Source organism: Oryzias melastigma, unplaced genomic scaffold (genome assembly GCF_002922805.2).
Source record: "Oryzias melastigma strain HK-1 unplaced genomic scaffold, ASM292280v2 sc00289, whole genome shotgun sequence".
In the NCBI taxonomy this organism is placed as follows: domain Eukaryota; kingdom Metazoa; phylum Chordata; class Actinopteri; order Beloniformes; family Adrianichthyidae; genus Oryzias; species Oryzias melastigma.
The window spans coordinates 249,252-274,913 of NW_023416907.1; the positions used below are offsets into that span (position 1 = coordinate 249,252).

General features: G+C 36.6%; 1 protein-coding gene across 1 annotated transcript; it reads right to left on the minus strand.

Annotated features, from left to right (window-relative positions):
- Positions 1 to 247: 247 nt before the first annotated feature.
- Positions 248 to 25,390, minus strand: LOC112140588 (immunoglobulin superfamily member 5; the record flags this gene model as incomplete). Its single annotated transcript, XM_024263577.2, is given in 10 exon segments — positions 248 to 1,240; positions 2,698 to 2,762; positions 3,119 to 3,204; positions 3,694 to 3,718; positions 6,369 to 6,500; positions 6,749 to 6,923; positions 9,805 to 9,932; positions 15,927 to 16,232; positions 19,171 to 19,253; positions 25,224 to 25,390. Coding segments are annotated over 9 exon segments (1,134 nt in total). The 5' UTR covers positions 19,217 to 19,253; positions 25,224 to 25,390.
- Positions 25,391 to 25,662: the final 272 nt, after the last annotated feature.

The following is a 25,662-nucleotide window of genomic DNA, read 5'->3' on the forward strand; positions in this document are numbered from 1 at the left end:
ATTGTTTCTTAAATATTGAACAAAATATGCCCCATAGAAAATGAATGAGAAATTGCTCAAACCCCTCAAAAACTTTGTGCACTTTGAAACTTAGCAACATTCCAGCTAATTTTGGCTAAGACATTGTTCCAGTTTTTTAGGCTAATTTGGAGTTTAGCTAATATTTTAGCTTTATGCTAGCCGTTTTGTTAAAATTTGACTTTTTAAAGTTTTTTTTTTTTTTTTTTTTGGCAAAACTGGAGTCTAGCTAATATTTTATTTTAATGCTGTCTTTTCAAAATTAGACATTTTTGGAAAGTTCTTCAAGCAAACTTGAAATTTTGCTAATATTTTACCTTAATGCTAGCTGTTATGTCAAAATTAAACTTTTTTAAGTCCTTCAGGCAAACTTAGAGTTTAACTAATATTTTAGCATTATGCTAGCTGTTTTGTCAAAGTTAGACTTTTTAAAAATCCTTAGGCAAAATTTTGAGTTTAGCTAAAATATAGCATTATGCAAGCTATTTTTTTTTGTGCAAAATTAGACATTTTTTCCAGATCTTCAGCTAATTTGTCATCTAGCTAATATTTCAGGGAGCTTTTAGATTCAGCGCTTTCAGCTTGAGCATTTTTAGCTATCAGTTTTACCTATCCGTTCTAGCATCTTCAGAGGCCGCATTCAGCTTACAGCACTTGCATTATCACAGGTAATGCTACATATTTAGTTTTAAATACAAATATGTTCAGAACTACATGCTATTGTAAAAAATGGTGGCTAATAATTGTCTGATAAATGTGGTAGCATATTGGAACGAAGAACTCAAAGGTATGAGTCTGGCTTTTGGTAAAATAATCATTTGAAATAATATAAATTACTTTTAAAAAAAACTAAACTAAAACAAAACATCTGAGAAACTGAATCTTTTTTTCACTCTTACTTTGTGGTTGAACTCAAACTTTAGATAAATCCAAAATCTATAACCTCTTATTCAACCATTATTTTGATCACACATGGTTTAAAAATATGCTTATAATCAGAGCATGTTCCAAACACATCGGTCCAGACACAATAAAAAAATAAAAAAACATTTTAAACAGTGGTAATTGCGCGAACGCTGCTTGTGTGGCTTCCTTGTTGCTGAAACTGTTTGGTGTGGCTCCGGCTGGATGGAGACATGCTGCTGTTGTCCACCACATCAGGGACCTGAGGAGCAGGATCAGACATTCGGTTGTTTTCTGACCAAACATGAGCGTGTTCCCCCTGTAGAAAGAGTAACAGGAAGTGAGCAAAAACTTGTGCGTTTTGTCATTGATATGACCCAAAATCCGACTTGAGCAGACACCTCTCCTAAAATAGTCTCCTTTACAGCTTCACTAGGATACATCTAAAAACAACAACAAAAGTAACCCCTGACCTAAAATCCTCAAAGAAGGTGCATATCTTAGGAGATGAAAACCTAAAACCATCAGTTATTTTAAGCCATTTCAGAAGAGAATGTGTATGTTATCCAAAATTTCTGACATTTTCATACAAGATCTAAGACTTATTTAGTTCCTGTAAGCAAACTGATCAAAATAGAAAACTATTGTCTGCATATTTGTGAAACACTGTGGTGCACTGACATAAGAAACACAGTAATACATTTGTGTGCTCAACAGGATTTGCTATTGTATCTGACAGAGTATAGGGCCACTATAAAAATACATTTATTTATAACAATTTAGTTGTAAAATTGTGAGAACATTTTTGTAATTTTACAGGAATAAAGTCACAACGTTATAGGAAAAGTATAAATTTTTTATAAGACTAAAGTCGTAAAACTATGAGCAAGAAGTCAAAAGTTTATGAGAATAAAGCTGTAAAAATAAGAGCAAAAAGTCTTATGTTTAAGAGAAAAAAACTCGTAAAACTATGAGCAAAAATGCTGAATTTTGTGGGAATAAAGTCATAAAGCAATGAGCAAAAAGTCACAATTTTACAAGAATAAATTTGTAAAACTATGAGGAAAAAGTCAGAATTTTATGATAATAAAGTCGTAAAACTATAAGGAAAAAGTCTTAATTTTATGAGTAAAGCTGTAAAATTATGAGTAAATAGACAATATTTTACAACAACAAAGTTGTGATTTTATAAGTTTTGAATTGAAAATTTACGAGACTAATTTCTAAAATTTATGAGGCTGTTTACTAAAAAAAAAAGGAACAATATTGTGTTTCAGTATGAGAGGCGTAGAGCTCATAAGCGGTTACTTCAGCATTGATTTCACAAATAAGGATATATTATAAGTATTTTAGTGAGTCAGTATTGTTTCATTGTTAGTTTAAGGACACTGAAAAGAATTTACAAGAAACTGGGACACTTTAAAAGAAGATTCTTGACCCACAAGGAGAGGGTTTCTGGTGGCTGTTTAGGCCGTCGGCAGTACAGTTGCAGAGGTCCAAATGCATTATGACAGATTCCTATGATAAACTAAAGCTGTAATGATGGATTTAGTCGGCATGTAATGTGGATGGAGGCCTTCACAACCCAAAATATTTTTGAAAAAACATGTTTTTCGTAAATCTTGTACATTTGTCTCTTATTTCTCATACTTTTACTTCTTTAATCTCATATATCATGTTTCCTTTGTGACCCTTTTTGTTATTTTTGTCTTTTGTGACATTGTAGTAAGAAAAGAGAAAAGTAGCACGTCCTCTTTTTCTATTTCTCAGCCTTACATGGTGGAAACTGGCATAACTGGATTGCCGGGAAGCTCCCGTGTTACCCACGGCGTCATCCTCATCTGTGGAGCAGAAAGACAGAAACAAACTTGACTGTGTGGCTCCATATTGTCTTGAAGTCAACATCCCAGAAGTGACGAGGTTTAATTTTCTGAGTGACATAAATCAAACAAGCAAACTTAAATTCCTGCTGGAACATTTTGGAGAATTTTTCCTATGACCCAGTCTGTAGATGGTAAGTTTGGCACCTTAAAAAAGGGGAACATAATCATTTTAAGGTGCAGCAGCACTCTATAAAAACTATCTCCACAAATATCTGTACACAAAACCAGAAAAGCGTATTCTTGAATACAAATTGCATTCCTTTCATTGTTGTAAATATTTGATGAAGTTGCAATAACTGTCCTCAGTCTCTTACTTGTGCCTTCACTGGAGTACCCCAGGTTCAGCATCCCCCCTGTTGCCCCAGCAACCGTGTTTCCTTCAGGGCCTGGTTGGTCAAACCTGCAATAACAGAGGGAGAACTTTTATTGAAGAGATGATTTTTGTCAGAGGACAGCTTTACTCTCTTCTCATCACAAGTCATTTGAAAGATGAAAATAAGCAACTTTTTATTTAATTTTTCTTTTAGAATCAAAAAGTTATCCCCAAAATGACTGAATTCAAGCAGAAAAAGGGCATGCAGACAAAGACGTTTGATGACTCGGCTGTCACCACTTTAATCCAAATGTAGCTGTTGGCTTTTCGAATTAATGTATTTAATTTTCTGTTCTAATAAAGATCGATAAAGACTAATTCATTCCCATTAACAAAGATTAATCCTGTGTCCTCATTTTAATTGTAAATGGAGCTCCATTTTAAAAAAGACAATGTGTGGCTTTGAGTACAGGGAACCCCATCGCTCCACAGGAAAAGACATTTTTATGATGCGAGGAGATTTCAATGGCTTAAAAAATGCTGAACACGTTTAATAAAAGAGCTTTTGATTCTTACCTAATCACTTCCTGCAAGTTTTCCTCTGAAAAGAAGAAAGAGGAGAGCATAATTAAGAGCCGTTTCAACCACAGTAACACTCAGCAGCTATAGTGCCGGTGGCTCCGCACAAACGTCACAGCTTCCATTCAGTGTGCAATTCAGAAGGGAGTTTTGTAACGGCAGAAACAAGACATCACCACAACATACTGATGGTGTTTGCCACTGGGAAGGAACATAAACACTTCCCTTTAACAGAGAAACTAATACTGCACACCATTAAACCTGCTATCACAGAGGTTAAAGTCTTGCAGGGTTAATGTGCAGATTCTTTCTTTTTTTTTTCCACTAATTACAAAACATCCATCATTCCCTGTAGGTTTACTGCAAGAGAGGCTTGGTAGCTGGAAGCCTCATCTCTGTGAGACCTCCTCGTGAAGTTCATCCAAACCCCTGAGGGACGTGGTTTTCCAGCTGTAAGCCTGGAGCAAGGACAGTGCTGCGGGAGGTATGTGCTTTGTAGGTAATGAAAGGTCACGCATGCTTTCCTGAGGATCCTCGCGTCCCAAACCGGAACTGTGATTCGATGTGGTCTAAAATCCTTCAAACGTTAAATGTGTGACGCAGAAAGAAAGAATCCGCCGGGAGTTTATTGATGACAGTCATTATTAGATCAATTTATTAGGACATATATGATTCATCAGATTTATTATAACAACATTTTTTACAGTCCCACTGTGATCATCTTTTGATCAAAAAGTCTTCAGAGTGGGATTTTAATGAGGATTTTGATGTTTTTATGCAAAATTTAAAAAAAACTCATTTTCTAGGACATAGTTTCTGCAAATAGTTCATTAGAAATCCACCTGAGCTGTGAGCGGGAGAGTTGACGCCCAAATGTTCCCCATGTGGTTTAAAAGTGGGCAGAAAATGTGGACACTGGGCAGCGGAGCTTGCTAGCACACTACGCTGTCCATCAGGTGGCTAGCTAGAGTAGCAGATCAGCGAGTGGCCACTGAGTTCCACATAAGCCAGTGTGAGCAAGCACAAGTGGGCCACCACGGAAACTGCAGACAAATCGGTTTGAGGCCAACATTTTCTGCCCATTTTTAAACCATATGGGGGCCCACTTGGCCTTGCTGTGAAACTGCATAATCAAGATTAAAAGAAGCACTGGGAATTATTTTACAATAGAAAAATTAAAGCTGGGTTAATAAAATCGATGAATCGATTTAAGCTTAATAGATCAATAATTAATTCATGAAAAATATAAATCGATTTAGCACATAAAGCTAAAGTCTGCCAGCTTGATGCTAACGTTTAATGGAATTTCCCATTTCAGGGCTAATGCTAATGCTCAGTCGACCTAAACATACATTGCTGACTAAATTAACATCTTTATAAACTCACAGGCTGAATTTTCCAAACTATTTTAAGGAAATATTTTTTAAAGTAACCATTTGTGGTTTAAAACACTGCTTTTTCCTCATACTGTCTTCTTCTTTTGGAAAAAGGTGTAATGTTATAGAACGATCGCCACCTAGTGGCCAAACTGAAACCCCCTCCAGGAGAAGCAGAACAATGTTTACAATATTAATGACTGAACAATTTTGTTAGAACTTTTCCTTTTGAGAATCCACCTCACACTGTATGATATTAACTATCTCATTATTTCACTAATACACGTTACAGTATTTGAACAGTATCAGATTATTATAAATATATTCAAAACATATAGTAGATTATTAATGTATTTCTAAACAAATGTGTCTAAATGTGTAAACTCAAACTTGAATTGAGGAATCAAAAGAATCGAAAAAAAAACCGGAGTCGAATCAATTCAGGCTCTTGTAAAATTAATCAAATCATTTCTGGAATTTATAGTCGATACCCAGCCCTAGAAAAAATAGTTAGAGTGGGATTTTGAAGACTCATTCCAATGAAAAGCTTTTTTTGTTGTTTTAAACATGTCAATGTAGTATTTCTCTCATGGTGCCTGTTGTATTTCCTCATGAATCTCATGGAGAGAACATAAACAGATGCATTATGGGAAGGGTGATGGCTTACTCCACAACAACAGCCCCACCAGCAACTTGGAGGTGAATTTCTAATGAGCTACTGCCGTTCTGCAGAAACAACGTCCAAGAAAACACAGGTTTTATTTTGGCTTAAAACGGCATAATCACAATTAAAAGACCACTGGGAACAATTATACAACAGATCAGAAGATGATCGGACTATATAAATTAAAAATCATCTGCATTCATGTTTGAAAACTGTTGGAACAATTCAAAGGTGTATTTTTGTCCTACTGGGACTTTTAAAGAAAAACACTTCAAAAATAACTTACACTTTTCCACATTACTTTTCTTGCTCTACAAGAGTTTCAGCTTTAATATTAGATTACACATTTCATTTTCACATTTCTGTCCTCAGCACTTGTTTTTGCATCACTGCACACTCCTCCCCTACTCTTTCTAAAGCAGTTACTGGACAGTTTAAGCTTTCTGCTGATAGGTAATGTTCTGCTTTTGTCAGGAAAAAAAAAAATACTGTTTGCCCTTGTTGAAGCTCACCACAGGGCAGCCACAGCATGAATCTCTTCATTACACTGTAATCACAGTTTCCAGGGTGGAAAATTGTGGACGTTTGCTCCTGAACAATAAAGGAAGAAGAAGAGGAGGAAGAGCGCCTACTTATTTGTGTCCTCCGTCTGTAGCAGAGGACAGTGGCGATGCAAACCAGCAGAAGCAGCAGCAGAACACCGAGACAGGCGGATAATATCACCAAGTCTGTGCAGTTCCCCACTTCTTGCAACACCTCCGCAACTGAAGAAAAAAAAAACACATTTTGGTGCAGGACTGTTGGAGCAGAGTTGATGGGTTAAATATAAATAGCAGGTTTGAAGAAAGAAGAAAAAAGGGAACCAATCTGTGCTCAAAGGTTTACAACCTTGCAAGCTCGCACAATCTGTCAGTGCTTTTGCTCCCACTTACATGGCTAAAAAAATACACCTAAAACATGTAAAGTTGAAAACTTGCATTTGTTCTTGCTCACACTGTGTGCGTTTCCTCACCCACTGTCAGATTGATGCTGCTTTTCAGTGGTTCTGGAAGAGCCGAGACGGAGGCCAGGCAGTCCACATGAGAGCTCTTCACAGCTCTAAGAGTGAGGTTGGTGGTCACAGTGAAGAAGCCCCCCACCACCTCTACAAAGCTGCTGTCGGATTCACTGTGTTGATTTTGCTTCACCTTCACACAACACAAGAAAAAAATAGATTGTTTATAATTTATTCTAAAACCAACTTAACCTTATATATATATATATATATATATATATATATATATATATATATATATATATATATATATATATATATATAGAAGTGAAATACCAGGAAATGTAAAAATGTTTATTGTGTTGATGTTAGTTTCTGATGAGATTCAGCTGTAGAGATGAGCTGATGGTGACAAACCAAGCACAGTTTGGAACATATCTGTTCAGAATTTAAAATTGATTGGATTGATGGATTGGTTTATTGATCTACTGGTTGACCAGATGGTTGATCGATTGATAAATCAGTTAGTCGGATTGGTCAGTTGGTTTGTTGGTCGATGGATTGGTCGGTTGGTCAATGGATTGGTTGGTGTGTTGGTCGATGGATTGGTTGGTTTACTGGTCGATGGATTGATCGGTTGGTTAGTCAATGGATCGGTTGGTTTGTTGGTCGATGGATTGGTTGGTTGGTCAATGGATCGATGGATTGGTCGGTTGGTCAATGGATTGGTTGGTTTGTTGGTCGATGGATCGATCGGTTGGTTGGTCGATGGATTGGTCAGTTGGTCAATGGATTGGTTGGTTTGTTGGTCGATGGATTGATCGGTTGGTTTAGTGGTCGATGGATTGATCGGTTGGTTAGTCGATGGATCGGTTGGTTTGTTGGTCCATGGATTGGTCGGTTAGTCGATGGATCGGTTGGTTTGTTGGTCGATGGATTGGTCGGTTGGTCAATGGATCGGTTGGTTTGTTGATCAATGGATCAATCAGTTGGTCGATCGGTTGGTTTGTTGATAGATCGGTCCATAAGTTGGACGATTGATCGTCGGTTGGTCGATGGATCGATCAGTTGGTCGATGGATCGATTGGTTTATTGGTCGATGGATTGGTCGGTTAGTCGATGGATCAATCGGTCGGTTGGTCAATGGATCGGTTGGTTTGTTGGTTGATGGATTGGTCGGTTGGTCGATGAATCGATCGGTTGGTCGATGGATCGATCGGTTGGTCGATGGATCGATCGGTTGATTGGTTGGTTGGTCAATGGATCCGTTGGTTTGTTAGTCGATGGATTGGTTGGTTTATTGGTTGGCGGATTGGTGGCTTGGTGGATGGAGCGGTTGGTTGGTCGGTGGATCAGTTGGTTGGTCAATAGATCGGTTTGTAATTTGCCTGATTGGTTAAGCTGCACTATGGTAGCTTTATATCAAGATATGAATAGTCAATCAGAATTCCAATCTTTAAGAAAAACATTTTGTTTTAAGCAATATTTAAATGGTAAATGGCGTATACTTGTATAGCGCTTTCTACCCTCCTTCGAGGGCCCAAAGCGCTTCACAGTCACAGACCCATTCACCCATTCACCCATTCACACACTGGTGGTGGCTCCGCTGCCGAACACTGGCGCCAACCTCCCACCAGAGGCAATTCGGGGTTCAGTGTCTTGCCCAAGGACACTTCGACACATGGGCGGGCAAGGCGGGAATCAAACCCGCTCACTTCTGATCAGGAGTCGACTGCCCTACCACAGCACCACGGCCGCCCCAAGTAAAGTAAAGTCAATAAAATGAGGCAGAACAATATTTAGCACATGTCTAGAAATAGATAACTATTTTTATGCAGGCCCACACATTTTCCTGAACCATGCTGTTTTTCTGTGAAATGTTTTCCAAATTGATTTTAGTAATCAGATCATAATCAGTCAGAATGGTTTGAAATAGGGGGATTATTGTGAATTAAAAATGCAAGATGAACGCTTAATCAAATCAGCTTTGTTCAATTTTCTCTAAAAGCATTGCTGTTTCCTGCAGGACCTCTCAGTGTTATCTGGTTGACATGAGTCTATAGCTGCAAAAATCATTAAAAGAAAAAAAAAGAGAGAATTATTCTCTAAAAGAGTTGGGCTATCTTGTAGACTTAATGTTTGATTAGCAGGATGGAGAAAAATCCTTTGTAACCACACAGCATGTTAAGAACACACAGAGGAAGCAGATGAAGATGCTTTTGTTCAAATAATTGATCAGGACCTCCAAGGTTTACCAGCAGGAGGCAAATCCCTAGAAAAACTCCTAAAAATAAAACTCTACCTGCATTTAATTAGTCAATCTTTCATTACATTAAGAAAAAAAAATATCCACAAAACCTCCCTGGATATGAACTCAATATTGTTCACACCAAAACAATGATTTTTAATATTTAACCCAGCTACTGTTACACCCTACACTAGTCACCGTCTGTTACAGGGCAACAGTCACACCTAGGGACAACTTCTTTTTTTTTAACCTTTATCTTACCAAGAAATCCCATTTCAAGCAAGACGTCTGCTGAAAGGCATCATCACAATAAAAGAAATTCAGTTAAAACAATCAAGTAGAAATAAAATACACTTAAAATGAACAGTATAGAAATAATTTAATCTGGAGTGATACAGTCAGATCAAGTGGGACATGTGCATATTTCTTTTAAAAGCACTCAAAGCTTTGCTTTAAAGGAATTCGAGTGTCAGATAGACGCAGAGGTTTTTGAATATTATTCCCGGAAAGCCGAGCAGCAATAGAAAAGTTACTTAGAGTAACCTATTAACAAGTGAAGCACATTTTTGGACTGTGGGAGGAAGCCAGAGTGGTAAATCTTCATATTCATGGAGAGAACATGCAAATTCCACATAGAAAGGTCCCAGCCAGGACTTGAACCAGAGCCTTCTTGCTGTGAGGGAAGAGCGCTAACCACTGCACCATAAAATACATTTTGGTTCGGGAAAAGGAATTTTTCCTTATTGTTATAAAAAGTAACATTACTACCCATTTGCAATGTAAGGTAAATGAAAAAGTGGAAATCTCCAGGGTGACATATTATTACCTTCTTGCCGTCCACCTGCCATTGCACGAGAGGTTTAGGGAACCATCCAGCTGCACGACACTGAAACCAGACTAGGGAGTCCTTATAGGCCAGTCGGCTTTCTCCTTGGATTACCACATTGCCTTTTTCTGAAATGACAGCATATAGGATTGATATAAAAGTCTATCTCATGTTTATGCTTTACAGTCCCCCACTGAAGAAAATCATGTTTTTTGAGTTTTTAACATGCGTGTGTGGCATTTTTCCTTACAAAAGAGAGCAAATTTAACAAGAAATCATTTTGTTTTTGCATTTCCGAATATTTCTCCTTTTAAATCTGTCAAAGTGTCTTGGACAGACTCTGTTTGAATGAATAATCTTCTTTCCTCAAAACAGCTCTGCTGCACATGCACTAAACCCTCATCTGTTCCTAGCGTGTCCAGTTCAGGTTCTGGAGAAGAGAAGATGGTATCTTCACATTGACTGCAGTCAAATGAGCCGCCGTTCACATTTCTGTGGTAAGTTTGGTCCACGGACTCTTGTCTTCCTCGTCCGAGCTGACATTCGGCTCAAAACGATATTACCAATTTTTTAAAGTAATAATTTGTGGTTTAAACTTAAGCACTTTTTTTTCTCATACTGTCTTCTTCTTCTTTTGGATTAAGGTGTAATGCTATAGCGTGATTGCCACCTAGTGGCCAAACTGAAACATCCTCCAGGAGAACCAAAATAATGTTTACAATATTCATTATCTGAACATTTTTGTTAGAACTTCTCCTCTAGAGAATCCATGTAACACTGTATGCTATCAACAATCTCATTATCAGATTAATATAAATGTATTCAAACGTCACAAGTGTGTACAACTTACATTAACCTTATGGATACTTCACGACACATTTACCACATGTGCAAAAATCGTACATTCCACTTTGTGCTATACTTTTAGGGTTTGTTTGTACATACTTCCATCCCCAAATAAGTGCCTTTCTTTATTTGACTATCATTTCTGAAAGCTGATGTCCTTCAACTCAGAGAGAAGGAACAAGCCTCAACTGTAGAGGAGTCCTTCTAGTCTAGAGACAAAGATGCAGCAGTTCTTCATGTTTGAAGTCAGGCAGAATGAAGGGAGCAGGATGTAACTGACAATTGCTATAGACAGAAAAGAATTGCACAGGGTTTGGTGCTTTGTCAAAGAGAAGGACGTGTCTGTGTCGATTTGTAGTTCAATCCTTTCATGTTTTCTGGGCATTATTGGTTCTTCTCTCTGCAGGGACTTTTATTTGATATCTGTTTTACCATCAAACTTTACTGTAATGCTTCTGAGAGTTAGACTCATGCAGTTCTTTAAAAAGTGTCAAACTTGGCAAATAGAGGTTAGTAGAAGACCAACAGTTTTATTTGGACTGAATGATGAGACAAATATACCAGATAAATTAATCTCTAAGCCAATAGCTGAAGTGTTTACTTTCTTCATAGCCAATCACAATCAAATCCCTGCTTTTAACCCTTTAACACTGGACCTCCAGTGTTTATGTTCTTTGATTTACTGTAACTTTTCAACTGTTAACACAATCAAGGGTATTCCAGCAGATTCTGAAGGAGAAAAGCGGCTCGTCCAGGTTCTATTGAAAATATCGACCTTTCACTTGAGCAGATATTTTTCTAATGGATTCTATATTGTTTGATGTTAATCGCAGCACAAAAACTGATGGAAATTCATGTTGGCCACACGTAATAGGTGCAGCCAAGATGCACATTGCTGCATGTTGGCCGCGCGTGTTTTAACTGCACCCAAGGCTACATTTAGTTGTTGTAATAGGAGATATTTGTTGTTTTTCTGGGTATTTTAAGAGGTAATTGTAAAAATAGGAATGTTTACCAAGCATTAGAGCAAATATTTTAAGTGTCGCTATGAAACCATGCATTTTCAGCTTTCAAAATAAGACAAAAGTTTAACTCTGGCAGCACACATTTAGAAAATTATGTGTGAATAATTCTTTTCTCATTTATATTTTTGACTGTTTCAAATTAATTTTATCCTTGTTTATCTTTATTATCCAGCAGAGATCAAATATGGTTATGAGCAACAGCAAAGGGGAGCTATGCCAGAAAATAACACAACAGTTATTAGTTTCTCTTTATTGTAATACAAGTTGAAATTGTCTGACTTTAGCTCTGTTTGTAGTGATTTTGTAAACACGGAAATGTAAGCAACTTTAACTGGTCAGAAAAGATCTTGTGCAGCTCTACATCTCATCTCGTCAGGGAATGCTAGCGGTAGCGTTAGCATAAATTAGAAGAAGAAAATCTAAATTAGCTTCATAATCAAACAAGCAGCATTCAATGAAGTTCCTGTAACCTTTGTCTAATTTGACCGGGTTGTTAGAGAGAAATAATCCACGACTCATTCAATATTGTCCATACAATTTTAAGGAAGCAGGCAGGATTACTGACATTTGCACTTTGATTTGTGAACCATCCAAAAGGGGAAAACCAATACAATCAGGTAGGACATTTTTAAAATAAATGTTGTACAAATTTCCGCAATAATTGGTTAGGTTACATTTTATTATTTACGTAAAATTGCTTAAAACAGCGTCCAGGTGTCACTCTGCACACTCGCCATTTTGTGTGACGTCACATGAAAAGGGTCTATTAAATATTTTACAATTAAATCTTTCAATCCCAATTTCAAGATCTCTCCTTATTGAAATTAATTCATCCGGCATGACTATGCCCTCCCGTGGCTCTATTTTTTGCTATAGAGATCAATAAGTGTATTTGGACCTGATGGTTATCAAAAAGAATTTATGTAAAAACATAATTAACACAAAATGTCTAGTTAGCAAAACTGATGCTGATTTTTTTTAAAGTTGAGATCATGTTTGTCTTACTAGTCTTAAATTATATCTCTAATATCAGTCTATATTTAATTTATATCAACAACAAATGATCCAAAAAGAGAAACTTGACAAAAAATTAGCATAAATAAATAAAAGCTCAGATTGCAAATCATTTATTACTCTATTTAAAGTAAAATATATTCCTATTGAACTATAGAAAGCTGCTTACTGGGTTTGTAAAGACATGATTTGTTGTATTCATCCTAAATAAACTAGAGAATTTACAGGAAATTCAAGTTTTTTTCTCTAAACACATGACTCCTCCAGACATGAGTTCTTAGATGAAACTGAGGGAATAAATAGTGCATAACAAGCTCCCTGCATGCACTTTTGTGGGTTTGACTGTGCACCGATGAGCACCAGTGCAATGCTTATTGCAGGTTCTTTGATTTATTTTCGCCTTCGCCTTTACTTCGGATCCATTTTAGTCAACGACCGCTGCAGCCGTATCGACGTTCTTAAGGGATGAATTTGTGTTGATGTTCTGCATTTGTGAGCAGAGATGGAGCAGCGGGTCGCATCTGCACCATCTTCACATGGGACAATCAAAGCAGGGAGTGGGTGATGGCGCGCAGCGTCAAGCCTCCTCGCCGTAAATTTGTGGCTCCATGCTAACAGTATATTTGAGGCTGCAGCGCACAAATCACAGGCAGAGTTGCTGACTGTTAACCGGGCGTGCCAGGATGCACAATTAATTCATAGGCTGTGTCAAGCCACAGTGATCCTCTGCATCCACACTGGAGGGCCCGCTTCAACATACACTACTGATAATTGGCTGCAGAGATTTGTGGGTAGAGCGGGGACTAACACACTGTAAGATCAGGGATTTGGTTGTGATGCTTTGTGTAAACAGTTCTCCAAAATTGTTTTTAGCAGAACTCATGCCATCGCTGTAGAAGAGAATGCATGTTATTATACTAACTGTCCACTACAAAATTAGTTTTTAAAAAGGTACCTGAAAAATGTTCACTAATAAGAAAAAAAATGGATGTACACTTCTGATAATTAAGCTTCATTTTTATGTTGAAGACAATTTTCAGCAAAAAATTAAGAAAAGAATGACATTTTTTACAGTGAAAGTCCCACTTCTATTGTGAAAGGGTTCCCAGCGTTTTTAGCGTTTTCATTACATTAAATGATTACATTATTTTATTACATTAAATGAGTGGTGTGTATAACCGCAAAGAAAAATAATAACTTATAATCATTGTGATTTGGTGCACCCTCAAGCAGATCGCGTCCTAGGCGGCAGCCTATACACAGCTTCCCAAAGTATTTTACAAATGCACCCTTTTTCAAGGAGCATTTTATTCATGTGTTGCTAATTCACAATGATTTCAATAACCTAATATACTAAAAAATACAATTTTAAGCTTCATTTACTTAACCTAATATATGTCCTCCATCATCAGAATAAAATACCACAAGAACATGTCAAAAACACCAAAACATTTTCATGAAAGTGGAACTTTTGAGTTCCATTCTGGTCATCTATTGTAAAAGCATTCCCAATGCTCTTTTAATTTTGATTATACCATTTTTTTAGCTAAAATTAAAATAATAACTGTAATTTTCAAGGACTTAGTTCCTGCAGAGCTGCAGTAGTTCATTGGAAATTCACCACTGAGTTGTTAGCGAGACGGTTTGCAACCCCGCCCCCTCTTCCCCTCCCTGCTGCTTAAGAGCTCAGATCAGGGAGTTTTTTGGCCCATCCAGCACATATTCTTTGTTGCAAATAAACTCTTCCTCCAACTACATTGTTTTATTTTATTCACAACAATTTGAATACAGAAATACTCAGAAAGGCAACTTTAAGCTTAATTTTCTTAATATATGTCCTCCTTCATGGGAAAAATGCTACGAGAACATGTTAAAAACACAATTTTTTCATCAGAGTCTTTAAATCCTTAGATGAGCTAAAAGTGTTTGGACTTTTACTGAGAAAATCCCTGCAGCTAAACACTGTTTACACCAGAGTGTTTGTTTTTTAACAGCACTTTCAGTTTTCATGGATGCACATTCTTACAACTATCATGATGTAATCCTTCTCAAATATCGCAGAAATTCTTGTCATTTTTACCTCAATGTCAACATTTCAAATATAATTTTAACCCCTTAATGCATGAATTTGTCACTTTACTTTTTAAAATTATATAAAATAATATTCTTCTTTGTTTTTATTTCATTTTACGAAATCAAATGTAGTATAAAAATAAATGATAGATTGCAAATTACAGGCATACAACATGAAGGTTACATTTGATTTTATTTCTTTAAAATTTAACAAGTAATCTATTTTTAGGTGGAAATTATTTTTTTTATTATTATTTACTCAAAAAGTAAAATAGTTCATCTGCTGGATCTTTTTGTGTTCTGAATTTCTTTTTCCTACCTCTGAGGTGTTCTTTTACATCTGTGAAAGTTATCCTGCAGGTAAAAAAAAAAACAGCCTGAAATTCAAATTTGGGATGTGACTAGTGATTTTGAAGTCCTGAAGTGCAGAGCAGAGGAGATTGGATGTGGCTGCAGCCTGTAAATCCTTCTCTGCTGCCTGCTCTGACTGGCATGGAGTCCGGCCATCTTCAACTGTATTTATATCTAGGGACCAATTAATTCCCATCCTCAACCTACCCTGCCATTAACCGTTGTCACAGAGACCATCAAACATACCAGCTCTGCTTCCCTCCACCAGATAGGTCCTAATGATTTTCCCACCCTTGATGTACAGTGTGATTAATCACTCGTGCAGCTTTCATCGAAAGCCTCCACTCTGAAGTCTTCTGCTTTAAGGGGCATTAAAACAAAGAGAATGAGAAGTGGAACGCTTGAAGGAGACATACGATTTTCTTTGTCTTTCTGGGGAGTGTGTGGGCGGGAAAAATCTTTTCTCACTCAGTCGCCTAATTTTACCTCTTTTCTGTCTTTAAAACAGGCTGCTTTCTGCTTCATCAAGGTTAAACTCACTGTGTGTTGCCTTATACGGCAGCATTTCCAAGACACTTCTGTTGCCATCTGCTTGTTTCCAATGGATGGATATAGTGTGCGTGTGTGCACGAAACCTTTTCATTGGCCAAAAAAAAATGTCTATCCTTGAACAAAGCAACAAAAACCCCATGTTTGAGAGATAAAGGGATTCAATTCGAAAAGATGTTTAAATAAAATAAAAATGCTGAATATTTTCCCCTCATAGTGCTTTATTGATTGTACTGACCAGCTTCCGCATACAGGTGCACATACCTTGTACAAACAGGAATGCTGTTTGACTATCGACTCCTAAAACCTCACAGGTCACCTGACCCTCATACTCCTTCTTCGTGTTCTTCAGGACTAACACCCAGCTGTCCTCGTTGGACTTCTCCGCCGTCACATTTGAGTTGAGGGAATCCTTAACACCTTCATTCTTAGAGATGACGACCACTGAATCTCTGTTCAACTTCAAAATCATGGTATTCCACGGCGAGTTGCGGACTGTGCAGGTGAAACGGGCCTCGTCTCCTCGCACCACATTCAGGTTTATGGGCGAAAGCGTCAGACGATCTTGAGCTGGGGAACAAAAACACAAACTGCTTTAGGGAGGTTGTTTTCATTGGGGGATGGGATTACAGAAACTGGACACCAATGAAAATGAAAGGAACACAGTTTATTAAATAAAGGTAAACCTGTGTCCTGGAATGGGGAAAAAATAATTAGTGCGCTGGTTAAAAAAGACAAACCAAATGGGAGTTAGAACCTTGACCAAAAATAAAATAAGTCAGGGAGACTGCTGACCCAGCCAAGTTGACCGTTGGAGTCAGCAGATCCCTGCTAGTGGCTGCCTAACCAAATTTATTTACCAAAGAAAGGGACCCAGTGCCTCCCTGCCTGACACTCAGCATTTAGAGGTTGGATTGGGGGGGTTAAACCACCAAATGGTTCCCGAGCGCAGCTGTGTCTGCAGCTCACCGCTCCCACAGGGGATGGGTCAAATGCGGAGAACAAATTTCACACACCTAGGCGTGTGACAAATAGTGGGACTTTAACCAAAATTAACTAAAGAAAACAAACAAGCAAAGCCCGCAGATCAGAAATACCAAGGTCCAACCCCAAACTAACATAACAAAACCCAGCAATCTAAGATTGCTGAGGACAAAAAGAGGTAAAAGAGAAGAAACCAAAGCCAGGATCACACCAACTGAAACCCACCCTGCTGGTCTGCTCCCTGCCTGGGTTAGTGTGGCCTCCTCTGTCTGAAGTAGACAGCAGGAGGCAGTTAAGGGACATTGACCACACCTGCCAGGTGAGCCAAAGGACTGGCAGGAAAAAAGGTGCAGCATTAGGACGTAACCGACGTACAGTCAGGGGAGTCAGGGGAGGCTATGCCTCACCTGCAAAATATAGCTTTAAAATGCATATGAATATAGTTTTTAAAATTAAGAATAAAAATCAAATGTTAGATTTTTTAGACATGTCTTTACTACGATTACCTTTTTCTGTGTGGGGTTTCAACGTTTCAATTTACGAGTTTCCTGATCAAATATGCCAAATGGCGCTGGGTGAGGCAGCTGTAGCCCCGCCTCCCCAGTGCCGCACACACTGACTGTAGCTGCAGCTGACACATACGCTGTATTGTTTTGGTCTTTTTATCATTATAAACGGCACTTTATTTAAAAATGCCCTAATTTGCTTATCTCTCGCCTTCTGTCTGATTACATTGATGCCAGTTTGTGACTCATTTCATCTTTTAATCCACTAAAAATTCACTTTAAAACACACTAAGTGTGGCAGACAGTCCGCTTGCCGCACCACAGTATCTCTGCACAAGGCAGAGGGCGCTGGTGAGCCCAGTGAATGTATGTGACACCGCTGCTAAAGAATAAGAGAATTACTGGTAGCAAGTCAAGTGCAGCCGTCCAGTTACTCTTTAATATTGTTTAGCAACAATTTCTAAATGGAAGATAGTGATCTCCACTGAGACAGAGACTTTTAACACTGAAGAAAGAAAAGGAAGACTTCTACAAACAGGTTATTCTTCTGTTTCTTCAGAAACTATCTTGGTGATTGTTTTTTTATGCTATTGTTAGTAAAGAGAAGAAAAATACTGAAATGAGATTTTAAACAACTAATTTAACTGTTGTCAATCAAATGATGAAGTAGCTACTCTGTAGGGTTCATATGTCTGTAAATCAGACTGATGACGTCGGTACCTCACCACACATCGCCGGTTCTCTTATATTTGTCTTCAATGTTTCTGTTTTTAACAAGTTCAGCTAAAAATGTCTGACGCTGAGCTCTGCCCTGACTAAATAACTGTTGATTAGAAACAAGTCCAAGTGTGTGGTTAATAGGGATGCAATGATCCACTTTCCACTTGGTTCAAACCTCAGTTCTGGGGTCACAGTTTTGTTCTGGTTTGACATATGATATTGTGTATTGCAAAATAACAACAAAAAACTCAAAACATTTCATAAAAATCATTTCTTTAATTTGTTATCATTAAGAAACAACAAAGAAAAACCTTTCAGTTTGTCTTCCCACCTGTTTACATGTCATCGGGCTGGATTGGTGGTCAGGTTAGGTGGCATAGCTGCTCCACTATCAGTGTGTGAATGTCTCCAAGTTTGCACGAGTGAATAAATAAACCACTGGGAAAAGCTCATTTTCCATGCATGGTTTAATTGATTATTTCCTCTGTTTTTCTTTTTCCTGAGATGTTTATAGTTTTATTGTTTCTGATATTCCTGGTTTTCTATACGAGAAGAAAGAAAACTGCAGCTATGCACGGACGGGAAGGTTTTAATGTATCACAGTTTAGGTGCTAACTGCAGCATAGCAGCTTTCAAAGAGCAAAGATTGCACACCCCAGGAACAAATAAAGATTAAATAAGTGGATAAAGCAAAAAAAAAAAAAAACTTTCTTCCAAGGAAGCATAATTGACCCAGTGTTCTTTGAACGATAGTACTTGCTCCCCAGCCCAGCAGGCTCTATTCACCAGGGTCCATAAATGCTGAGTTTAAATACTGGCATACATTTGCAGCCTTCTGTGGTTGACAAATGAGAGCGAAAGGAAATGTAATCAATAGCCGGCCTTGAAGCCTCTGATAGCAGGTTCATGGCGCAGTACTCAGGGTGATGTAGCTCTAACTTGTTTGTGGTGAGCTAAACGCATTACCTTCTCCAGCCAGCTTGCAGAGTTGTAAATTATGCATCCGCTTAGGAAATTAGGTCTGAGAAATATCTAGGCCAGCACATGCAGCAATTCTGCTCCATAGCTTTCAGAAAACTAATGAGCACCACCAGTGTCTCCGACTATGAACTGGTCACTTTGAAGCCTGCTAAGATCTGGATACGTCCAGCCGGGCGGGAGACGCTGTTGTTGTTCAGAGAAGTTGCTCCATGAAAGATGTTTGGGGTTATTTGGAGATCATAAGGGTGCTGGCTGATGGGCAACATTTCCATACATGATTACCACCGGAGACATGTTTGCCCCAATGAGATTCATACCTTCAGTCATGCAAAAAAGTAGGACGACCAGAGGAAGGATGTCCATGTTTAACCCATCCGTTCAGTCAATCCATTCTTCAAAGCTGAAAAAAAAACATTATCAATAAGAAAATTAAAAAACAAAGGAAGTCACCTCAGAGGTTTTTCATCAAAGATGCTTTTTCACTTTACAAATATTAGCTATAGTACAGAAAAGTAAAAACAAATCATCTACTGATAGTGATGCCCTCGATATGAAAGTCCTCAATAAAAAAAAAAAAAATATTGATTGCATCATCAAACCATTGACTTACATTTGCAATTTATCAATACAGTCAGGTGCTTTCCAGAAAAAATCAAAGAATCAAAAATAATCTCAATCTTTAAAAGTGGTGGTAAACATCTATTTAATGATTATATACCTAAGACAATACTTTCATAATTTTCCAAAATCCTTACAAAATGATTTGCTTTAGAGGTTTTAAAAAAATGAACTACTTAGTGAACAACAATATGGATTTAGGTCACAAAGATCTACAGCGCTGGCTCTATTTGAGCTAACTGAAAAGATTACAACTGCAATACATAACAAATAATATACATTTGGAGTGTTCATTGATCTACAAAAATAATTTGATACAGTTAATCATGATTTACTGTTATCTAAATGATCTATATATGGGCTTAGAGACCTGCCATTCCAGTGGCTTAAAAGTTATTTAACAAATCGACAACAGTATGTGCAAGTAAATAGAATAAATTCAAACCATCAAAGATTACTACCGGAGTTCCACAAGGATTTGTATTAGGTCCCCTACTTTTTATTTTGTTGATAAATTATAGATGCAGAGTTTACAAAATAATTCAGTTGTTGTTGTTTGCAGATGATACATCAATTTTACTCTCTGGAATAAATGTATCTGAACTGATAGTAACATTAAAAGAGGAAATAGCTAAGGCTAAAAAATGTTATTTTTGGTTGGGAGAAAAAGAAGTTTATGATTTTTAGAAATCGACAAACGGATGAAAATTTAACACTAAACTTTGGTCAAGTTAACATTTGCAAAGTAAGTGAAATAACATTTCTTGGGGTTATGTTGGATGAAAAGTTCAAATGCAAATCTCCCATTAATTATCTGAAAAAGAAAATTAGCAAAAAAGTTGGAATTCTTTACAGAGTAAATGATTTATGTAACTGTTAATCCTTATGCATTTTATATTGTTCTTTTATTTTACCGTATTTTTGTTACTGCCTTTGTTTCTCTTACAGAAGAATGCAATAATAATCAACAAAAGGGCAACAGAGAACACACAAATAATCTGCAGAATCACGAATGCTAAAGTTTCCAGATTTAGTTGACAGAAAAACGTTATTAATTATTTTACAAGTCACATTGAAAGCTCTCCCAAACATCACTGAATCAGTTTTTTCATTTGTTTCTGAAAACAATAGCAATGGGAAGAAAAATAACTTCAAAGTCCCATTTGCACAGACAACTTTGAGACAGATGCACGCATCAGTTTATGGAGTCAATCTGTGGAATTCCCTGGACTCTACACTGAAAGAAACTACAAACATAGCAGCATTCAAAATAATGTTTAAAGATGGTATATTAGATAAATACAAGCAGGAAAATGAATTGGGACAAAACAGAAATGTAAGCTATAGACCGAGATGAGTTAGGGAGGGGTTAGAAATGTAATATTTTTAAAGATTTGTTGTTTACAATGTCGCCTTTTTGCTTTTTGGTTAGGAAAGAGGAAATAATTTTTTTCTTTATTCTGTTCCAGTTGTTCAAGCCAAAAGAAAGTCTAATGTATGTTTCCTTGTAAAAGTGGCATGAACAATGCACCATTCTTTCACTTCCTTCTACGTTTAAATTTGTTTTTTGTTATTCATCACTGGGTGACTGTCAGCTTTCAGGAAGGTTATGAACATTATCTCAACCTCCTAAACTGGAAACTTATCTCCTTTTTGCTCATATTTAAATTATACATTCCAGCTCACAGTCAGCTCTAATCTCTGTGGTGCTTAAGTGGATTTTTTTTTTCTTTTTGGGATATCTGGCAACATGAGCTGGCACTGCAGACATGCTGTGCTCCTTGCAGGCCGGGTTCTTTACAAGTCTTTCATCTATAAAAATCCACACTCTTCCACTTAATTATTAAAAAAAAATTCAGTAAAGTCATAAAACTAACATTTTGTTTCATTAATATATCAAACGAGTGATTGTTAGCTGCCTCATACTAAATATTTCATGCCAAAATGAGCAGATTAACTGGAGTGAGAGTATTAGACTAGAGTTTAAAGACAAAGTGATGAAAATTGTGTTTTTAACATATTCTTGTAGAATTTTTCTCATGATCCAGGACATATATAAGAGAAAATTAAGCTTAAAATTGCATTTCTAAATATACCTTCATAAAGTCATTGTGAATCAGGAGCAGACAAAAATGCTTTTTCAAAAAGCTGGTTGTTGTGACATAAAAACTACAATCATCAGGCAGCAAGCTCCCCACTCTGCACCAATGGTCCTGCTCAAAACTCAGACGAATTTAAAAAAGACAACAGGAAAGGCTGTTACAATAGATCAAAAGATGATCATGTCCTCAAAGGGTAACCAAACCTTAAATACACATTTTTTGTCTGTTTCCCTGTATAAATGGGGCTGATTATTGGTCCCTGATTGATTTTTGACAGTCTAAAATAGTGCTGTTATGCGATTTATTTTTGGGAACGATCAATTAATTGTAACCAGTAATTAATTACTCTAATTAATCGATTTTAATCGCAATATTTTTAACTCAATAATTTCTGTTAAAGGCCTTGTTTTGAGGTATTTTATTTAAGTTTCTGACATTACAGTGCAGTATAAGATCAAAATAGAGCTTAAAAAGTGGCTTTATTGCATTATTTTTTTAATTATAAACAACTTACATCTTTTACTTGATACCACTGAGGGGGTTGTTTTTATAATCTTGAACAAATAGCAAAATATTATTATTATTTTTTTTTTTATCAGGTACAGAATACTTGAATTTAACACATCAACAACAATCAGTAGGAATGCTTTTATGAGCAATTAAATTTATACCATAATGCATATGTCGATTTCGCAGTTTACAGCAACAGCAAGACAGTCGAAAAGTCATGAGGGGATATTACTGTTTCCTTTAACCTATTTGGGTGAATTTGATCATTTTAAAGACTCAAATGGAGCAGAAAAGAAACAGAAAAGATAATCTGAGAAGGAAGAAATGAAACCCCGCGAAGGAATTAAACTATTTAGACTTTAGACTTTGTTATTTTTTTTAAATAAACTCTTGCTTCATCATCTAGACAAAAACAAGAGCTAAGACGTATACTTTCCCTCTAAAATGATGTTTTTGTTTTTGTCTTGTTTTTCTTTTTACTTCTCATGCCGATCATCGTTCTCAAAAAGGAGCTAAAGCGGAGTGTAAGAGGAAAAAAAAATTAAATTTAAAAATTTAACAGGACTGAAGTTCTAATAATTTATTCAATATTTTAATTTTTCTTTAACAGCCATGCTATGAGCAAGATAAGATGCTCCTCAAAGTGTGCATAACACGGAAGCAATCACCCAATGCAAAAATGAGATTAATGAGATTTTAAAAAGAAACACACTAAAATTTCTGTAATTAATTATTAGTGATTAATGCAATATTTGACAGCCTTAATTTAAAATAAACTTGCATAATTCTAAAAATAATGGTTTAAAACCTGCCTGTGTGCTTCCCCCTACAGGTTGAAGTGAGTTGAATTTCATGATTGTTCAAACCTTTCAAGTCCCACGTCATGATCAGCAGCTCCAGTAATGATGACAGTCCTGTTCCCAAGCCCCACCCCTCTGACTGGATTTTCACATTTTGGCTGTGGCTAACTGTCCTGTTTGGTTACCCTTTAAGAAGGACCACCAGGTGGAGGAGACGGCCTTATGCTGCACTACACCAACAAGTTAGATCTAAAAACACAAAACTATATCTTCATTTTGATGCCCTACAGCCTTTAGTCGTCAAGAAAACCGAAATAAAGACACCCTTCCTTTGGAGTGGGGTTTTAAAGTAGGCTTTTCATCAAAAATTGGAGCCATAAACGTGCAGCACAGAAATGTAACATTTCTTTTGCAAATTTGTAATCTGCAATTAGGCGATCTGTCTGATTAAAAATAAAAAAATTCCTGCATATTCCTCTGTGATCTGTTCTCTTTGAGTATGGTGTTTCACAAGAGATGGATCTGCATCAACAGATAGAGCCTAGAAATACAAATCCTAAATATACCTGTCAAAATAAACTGATATATCAAAAAATATTCAGATATCGATCTAAATTTTTTGTTTACTTGGAATTTCTGTGATGGAATATAACCATTAAAATTAAACCTGAAACCTGTTTTCCTTTGTGCATTTTTTACACTTTCAGATATAAAAAGTCCAAATTGCTACATTTTTATAGATTTAGGTTGATGTTAAATATAAATCAGCCAACAGAATGCATAACACCATCAAAGAGTCACCGTCCAGCAGTGAAGTCAATAATTCCAGCTCTGACTGCAACATTAAAGCGATGCACACATCACAGAATCAATATGCTCCTCCGTCCATTCGTTTTCTCCACCTGCTTCATCTTGTTGAGGGTAGCAGACAGGTGGGAGGCGGAAGGGTGACCAAATCATCACAGGGAAGGGAGAAGTAAACTGCAGGGTCACGTACCGAGTTTCCATGGTTAGCTTTTAACAGTCAATTAACCAAACGAATAAAAGTTTAAACAATGGAGACGAGCCTGAGTAAAGAAAGCTCACCCAACCTCGAAGAGAACATGCAACATTCACACACATTCAAAACAAGTTAAACATGTTCTATAAATTATTTTTTAAAGTCCCCCTCTCATGAAAATCATGTTTTTTGAGTTTTTAACATGTATGTGTCGCATTTTCCTTATGAAAGCGAACAAATGTAATAAGAAATCATTTTGTATTCATTTTCATAATCAGACAGGAGGGATCAGGGGCGGGGCCACTCAGCTCAGCTCCAAAAGCCACGCCCCCTCAGAAGAGATTTTCGAAACTGAAGCCTCAGATTAACATGAAAAATAGCTTTTTAAAACATTTAGGTTCAGGGATTTTGGGTAAAATATTCATAATCAGAATTAAAACACTACTGGGAACATTTTTTAAATAAAAGAATTGTAACTTTGAAACAATAACTGAAAAGCATAACTAATAAAAAATAGACAAAACAAGAATACTAGCAAATATTAAAATTAAGATTAAAATATTTAACAAAAGAATGGTTTGTAATGTAATGATTACAAAAAATATGGCAATTCTAATGCTTCTCATGTACATTACACATAAAAGCATTTTTTAACATACAAACCATATTTTTTATTTCTCCATAGGTTTGGTAAAATAAAGGCCCACAACAAATTCTTTGTAAAGAGTCGAGACTCGAAGGAGCCGATTCTTTTCAGAGAGTCGAATCCAAAGAATCGGCTCCTGAAAAAGAATCAGGTGCCCATCACGAGTTCACACATATAAGAACCAGTTGAACAAACTCTATAAATTATTTTTTAACATTTACCTGCTTAAAAAATATTGTTTTCCAACTTTACGCCATATGTCAATAATTCGCTTTTAATCCAAGACTTTAGCATCTTCTTGAATGAAAACAACACTAAACAATATATATATATATATAATATATATATATATATATATATATATATATATATATATATATATATATATATATATATATAATTAGAGATAAATTCAGTCATAAAGGGTTTGAAAAATTTTTTTGGAATGACGATGATTGTGTTGACGGTTGAAAAGTTACAGTAAATTAAAGAACATAAACTCTTTCTATTTGTCATTTCCTGTTAGCTATTCGCTATGGGTTTTTTTCATACAACAGTTACTCTTTAAAAAGGAAGATCCCATGAAAAAACTAATACTATACAGCTGATACAAATGTTTCTTTGAGTTTCAAGTTGAAAATAAGCAAAGAATACTGCTGCATTTACACACAATCTTCAAAAACATTAATCTCACCTCTGCATTCCCTTTGACTGACTTCGAAGCAAACGTCGGGAACTGTGGATGCGTGTCCACCGTGCAGCTTCCTCATGTCAGGTTTTCACGCATCAAACCCAAAAATCTCCTGTTAATTATTACCAAACTCCATGGGAACTTTGTCCCAGGCTGCACTCACACTAATGTAGAGAGTGACTAAGACAGCAAACAAGTCTTCAAAAGGACTGCAGGGGATATTCCCAGAGAGCCCACTGCCTTCCTCCTAAAACAGTCCGGGTAAGTCGAGTTTGGGAGTTGGAAATTGAAATTATATATTCTAAAATGTATTCATCTACGTTGAACATTTTCTAGTCTGATCATCTTTTGATCTTTTTTAAAGCGTTTCCAGAGGACTTTAATTATGATTAAGGCATTTTTAGCCTAAATCCAAAAACCTGTATCGTTTTCAGGGCATATT